The sequence below is a fragment of the Sinocyclocheilus anshuiensis genome, unplaced genomic scaffold (genome assembly GCF_001515605.1).
Source record: "Sinocyclocheilus anshuiensis isolate Anshui unplaced genomic scaffold, SAMN03320099.WGS_v1.1 scaffold48, whole genome shotgun sequence".
In the NCBI taxonomy this organism is placed as follows: Eukaryota; Metazoa; Chordata; class Actinopteri; order Cypriniformes; family Cyprinidae; genus Sinocyclocheilus; species Sinocyclocheilus anshuiensis.
In genome coordinates, this window is record NW_015554124.1 from 1,303,686 (window position 1) to 1,310,030 (window position 6,345).

Below are 6,345 nucleotides of genomic sequence, written 5' to 3' on the forward strand. Positions count from 1 at the left end.
TGTGTGTGTGTGTGTGTGTGTGTGTGTGTGTGTGTGTGTGTGTGTGTGTGTGTGTGTGTGTGTGTGTTTAAGGTACCTAGTCAGCATTTTTCCCGCCATCTGGCAGGAACACAGGTGAGATCTGATTGAATAAAGCTAATGTGATAACCATGCACACAGCGAGCCCAGATACTTTTTATTCACGATAATCTAATCGAGTTTGCTTAGTGTTGAGGGAAATTCAAAACACACTCCCTGACACGTATTTATCGCCCATCAGGACGTCATAAACCATACACATCCACTCAATGGTCTCAATCAATAACTGTGCACACACACACACACACACGTGTCTGATGCCTTCAGATGAGGTCCGAGCTCTCACCTTCCCGCCGTTTGTCAGATTTATCTAGCAGGAGATGCGACTCCATAAATGCGGGACAGAATTACCGCCCCACCGCTGCGGTAAAGGGCTCGTATTTATCCTGTGTGCTGCGGGTGGGCTTAGTTATCAGACCTCACATTAATATGACACCGCACCTCTGGCTGATCATAAATCACACAAAGAAAATGATCTTGATGGGAAGATAAAATGAAAGAGTGTGGGACTAAAAATAGCTCTGCGCTTGGGTCTGTATGTGATATATTCAAGTTGTGTTTACATTGCCTACCGTGCAATAAAAGGTCAAGTCTGCGAACTGGTCAATGCACTGCATTCGGGGGCACTAATAAACCTCAGAACTCAAGGGGGCGATAGAGTTTCCTTCAAGTGTCTGTCATTTATCCAGATGTTGTTATTCAGGTGATGCTTGTTAGCATCTCGGTGTTGCATGCTGCCGTCTTTGCTCATCGTCTGCCCTCAGGTGCTTGTCAGAAGATGCTTCTGAAGTCCAGTTGTATGTCAGCGAGTGGTCAGTCAGAGAGAAGAAGAATCTAGCTGGCCAGTTGTTGAGGAGAAAAATAGAAAGAAATACTCCTTTATCCATGCAAAAACCATCTACAGATGAACTGAAACTGCAACAGCTAATGAATTATAATAAACAGGCTACCCATCACAACTGAAACTCTTCTTCTTATTTGTCACGTTGAAAGGCGATGGTTCATATCATATTTTGATATCAAATCATCATAATATTAATTTTTATAAAATAATCTTATATTTCATAATTACTTGATTTCCTAGCAAATAGTAATATATTTTATATAACCAATTTTTATCTTATCTCATATTTTATATTCAGAATTACTTGATTTCCAAGTAATTATTAATATATTTTAAATTATTTTTAAGAATATCATACTTCGAAATTCCTTAATTTCCATGTCATAAATTATTCTCTAATTTCCTAACTTATTTCCAAGTATTATTAATACATTTGTACATTAATAATTGTTTTAATAATATTTCACATTTTATAATAACTTCATTTATATTATATATAATTTTTTATATAATCCTATATTTCATAATGACTTGATTTCCAAGTAATTATTCATGTATTTATGATACCAAGGGCGTAGGTTTGATTTTGGCATTGGTGGGGACATTTAACGGCGGACAACAGACATTTAATTTTTTGATCAAAATTATTGCTAGGAACAATTTAGTAGTCGCTAGATATTGGTAGGTACATGTCATAGCATCTCTACTAAATTCTACACCCTTGTATAATAAATGTTTACAATACAATCTTATATATCATAATTCCATAATTATTAATATCATTTGTTTATAATATAAATGTCATGTTTCATAATTACTTGATTTCCAAGTAATTATTATTATATTTTGAATTATTTGTTTAGAATAGAATCCCATATTTCATAATTACTCCGTCATTAATTGATTTTTATATTATTTTGATACTATTTCCTAATTAATTTCTAGTAGTATTAATATATTTGTACATTAATTAATTATATTTCACATTTCATAATCTCTGAACAATTATTAATATATATTTTATATTGTTTCTATAATATAATCCCATATTTAATAATTACTTGATTTCCAAATAATTATAAATTATTTTTATATTATTTATTTTATAGTATAATTCCATACTTCATAATATTTAATATATAATAGATTTTGAATAATGCAATCTCTTATTTCAAAATTACTTTCCAAGTCAGCAAGTGGTAAAATAATTTTGAGCGCACCGTGAATAAATACTGTGGAGCTACAGGAAAAATCACATCTTCTTCTTTTTTTTTTTCTCTCTGGATTATCTGCTTGTCCAACTAAAGTAAGACAGGGATGGGATGGAAGGGGAGACACAAGTGTCATTTTCTTTAGTAGTAGTGAATACATTTCACACTTGACCTGTAATTGTCTTGCTAAAAGCTTCAGGAGCTTTAACCCATGATATAAATACAGATCTGACTGATCATGTGACTTCTGCCATAAAACCTTCATCCTACTGCATGTTCTTTGTGTGTTAAAAGAGAAGGAACCCATGGCTGGATGCACAAGATTCACTCTACAATGCCACAAATGCATTCATATGCTGCCTCAAAACCAAAAGAAAAAAATAATAAATTATATTTTGAATAACACAAATGAAGCCTACATTCATATTTATTGCATTGTACCATTATTTTTGTGACAATTAAGCATATTTTCCCATGTAAAGCTGGTGTGTGTGTGTTGCTCTTGTCCGTGTCTTTGTGAATAATTAGGAGTTTTCAGTTGTTCAATGCCACACTGAGCGTCTTTGTCATCCGCCGTCTTTGATTATGTCGCCGCTGAGGAATCCCGTGGAATGTGGCGGAATGCTGCGGGAATCCAGGAATCATTCCAGACCGTCTGAGCGTTAACTCTTTCAGGACAGTACAGAGAGAGGGAGAGGATGTTAGAACTAGATTTTAAACCTTTTTATTTTATGAACACAATTTTAAACACATTAGAAGTGCTTGAGCATGCATGTCTCACCACCACAATGCTAATGGTTGCTATGCAATTTTGAATGTTATTACAGCATGCATGTTGCATGGGTGTTCTAATTGGCTCCTATGGTGTTGCAAGGTGGTTGCTAGGGTGTTCTGAGTGGTTTTGAGTGTCTTGAGTCTTCTTTGAGGGTCTTGAGTGGTGCATTCTTTAGTGGTTACTAGGATATTGCTATGATGTTGCTAAGGTGTTCCTAGGTGCGTTGCTAGTGCATTGCTTAATGGTTGCCAGAGCAAGTTGCTATGATGATGCTAATTTGTTTTTAAGTGCATTGCTATGTGATTACTAAATGTTCTGGTTGCTAGGGTGTTTTGAGTGGTTTTCAGTGCATTGTTAATGGTTTCTAGGGTGTTGCTAAGGTGTTGCTATGTAGTTACTACAATGTTCTGGTTTCTAGGGCATTCTGAGTGGTTTTCAGTGCATTGCTTAGTGGTTGCCATGGTGTTGCTATGATGTTTCTAAGGCTTTCTTAGGTGCATTACTATGTGGTTACTAAATGTTCTGGTTGCTAGGGTGTTGCTATGATGTTGCTAAGGTGTTCTCAGATGCATTGCTATGTGGTTACTAAAATATTCTGGTTGCTATGGCATTCTGAGGGGTTTTCAGTGCATTGCTTAATGGTTGCTAGGGTGCTGCTAAGGTGTTGCTATGCAGTTACTAAAATGTTCTGGTTGCTAGGGTGTTCTGAGTGGTTTTCAATGCCTTGCTTAATGGTTGCTAGGGTGTTGCTATGCGGTTACTAAAATGTTCTGGTTTCTAGGGCATTCTGAGTGGTTTTCAGTGCATTGCTTGGTGGTTGCCAGGGTGTTGCTATGATGTTTCTAAGGCTTTCCTAGGTGCATTAATATGTAGTTGTTAAAATATTCTGGTTGCTAGGGCATTCTGAGTGGTTTTCAGTCCATTGTTTAATGGTTGCCAGGGTGTTGCTGTGATGTTGCCAAGGTGTTGCTATGCGGTTACTAACATGTTCTGTTGCTATGGCGTTGCTATTATTTTGTTAAGGTGTTCTTAGTTGCATTGCTTAACGGTTGCCAGGGTGTTGCTATGATGTTGCTGTGTGCTTACTAAAATGTTCTGGATGCTAGGGTATTCTCTTCAGTTTTCAGTGCTTTGCTTAATGGTTGCCAGGATGTTGCTAAGGTGTGCTATGGGGTTACTAAAATGTTCTGTTGCTACACTCTAAAAAATGCTGGGTTGTTTCAACCCAACTTTGGGTCAAATATGGACTAACCCAACTTTTGGGTTAAAAATTTAATGTAAAAATTTAACCCAACGGTTGGGTTAGTCCATATTTGACCCAATGTTGGGTTGAAATAACCCAGCATTTTTTAGAGTGTAGGCCGTTCTGAGTGGTTTTTAGTGCATTGTTTAATGGTTGCTAGGATGTTGTTATGCAGTTACTAAAATGGTTGCTAGGTGTTCTTAGTGGTTGCTAGGCTTAAGTAAAACGAGATAGATTTAAGGAATTTTTCATGTCTGAAGCATAAACACTGTGGTATGTTTAATACTTAGTGTTGGAACTGTAAGTATGAGTAAACACCATTAAAAATTACATGTGCAACTCTTAGATAAAACACTTATTGGATGTGTTGTCCATTAGTGCAGCCGTGCGAATGTGTGTTTAGCACAAAGGGAGAATATAAACAGGCTGTTTCCTGTACAAACACATTTAGATAAACTCGGAGTGTGTGTGTGTATGTGTGTGTGTGAGAGAGCGAGAGAGAAATACAAAGACATAAAGATAAACATCAGGATGTACACTAGAGTTTCTGTGTCAACACTATGTACACTGGTCCTGGTTACCCACAACACCTCACACACACACAGCGTCCCTCAGGAGGTAAATCGCGACACACCCTGAGCTCAGAACTGGACCGGGCCGGGAAAGCAGGCACAGTCTGGATCAGATCAGCTTTATTACTCTCACTCAGGCCTAGACCTGAATTCTGCGGGGTGTTCCCCAAACTAGGCACAAAATACATGTGAGAACCTGCCACATACAGTCAAGTCTGTTTACCCTCAGTGTTATGGATGATTTCATCTCTTGTGTTCTCCTGAAATCTGTATTTAGATTTAGATTAAATGTTTACTCACTGACACTTTATGAATTAATAGTCTAATCTAATTGTCAATGCTTCCATTTAGTAAAAAAAGTTTGAATTGCATGAGATTTATGCTTTAAGGGAATGTTTACATGACCAAAGCAATGCATTTTGTGCATCGAAATTCTTGGATTTTGTAAGTTATTCGCATTTTAATTGTTTGTTTCCATATGTTGTTTACATATAATATGCTTTGTTTAAGTCCTCTTTGGAAATTACTATTACAAATTCAGAAATTGCAAATCTGTATGCATTAAGAACCCAAATGACATCTAAGAAAATGTGCAATATAAAACATAATATCCCACAATGCATTGCGCTCACAACTTGACCGTCCATTTCCAGTGACAAACGAGCAGTACTGTAATTTTAACATCAAGAAATTTTACATAGAATTAAAAATGCTAAATAATCTAATCCTTATCTAATTATTAGATATGTTTTCTTCTTCTTTTTCAAATAAAAAAATATTGCTTTCAAACTTGAACAGAAAATTGCAGGCCAACCGCAAATTCTGAGATGACCATTTTTGTAAATAAATATTTTGAAACAAATATTGCATTCAAACTGTAATTACAGGCCAACATGTGCACAGATGATATATTTAATAAATATTGTTAAATAAATTATTATACTCAAACTCTAACAGAACATTGCAGGCCAACATGTGAATTCTGAGTTGATAGTTTTCCCTTTTTAATAAATATTACATTTAAACTGTAGCAGAACAATGCGGGCTAAAATTAAACACACGTGATGAGGTCATATGACAAGCGTACTGCTGTTTGAAACGTTTATCTTCACGTACTATTTAAAAAGTAGTAGGCAGCAGTATACAGTGCAGTAACTAGTGAGTTTTTATTCCATAGCAAACACTTCCAATAATTCAGATCCCAGAGCGGAAATGTCCGCATCTGATAAGGTGCAATTGTTCACGAGGAAGCCCTTAAGTAAGCACTTATTAAATTATATTTCTTCCCATTAGACTTGATAAACACTCTTATAATTCACTGAGAAAGAGTTTGAACGCTGAATTCAAGTCATGGCCTGCAGTTTGCTGAAAGCTTGAATCCCGTGCGTAACGCCGCCACGTTTGTTGTTTCTCCTCAGGGAAACTCAACACTTTCCTTGCGGCGAAACAAACAGGGAAAGAGTGGCAGCGTTACGCACCGAGGGAAAGTATTCCCGCAAACACTCAGTAAAACGCGCCCCACGGGCGTTATTTCCTCGTCCTGACTGGATGAAGGGGGTCCAGCCCTCATGGGCTTCCTTTCTTTCTCCTTCCATCTCTCAGCAGCGCACCAACCCGATCTT

The 6,345-nt window shown here is 36.7% G+C and overlaps 1 protein-coding gene across 2 annotated transcripts in view; it reads left to right on the forward strand.

Annotated features, from left to right (window-relative positions):
* Positions 1-5,670: 5,670 nt before the first annotated feature.
* LOC107670136 (platelet-derived growth factor D-like) overlaps positions 5,671-6,345 on the forward strand; it is a 29,043-nt gene continuing 28,368 nt past the window's right edge. For both annotated transcript variants that reach the window (XM_016462650.1, XM_016462651.1), the window contains exon 1: positions 5,671-5,981. In XM_016462650.1, coding sequence (XP_016318136.1) covers positions 5,936-5,981 — 46 coding nt within the window. In that variant the 5' untranslated portion in view covers positions 5,671-5,935. The remainder of the gene's footprint in view (positions 5,982-6,345) is intronic.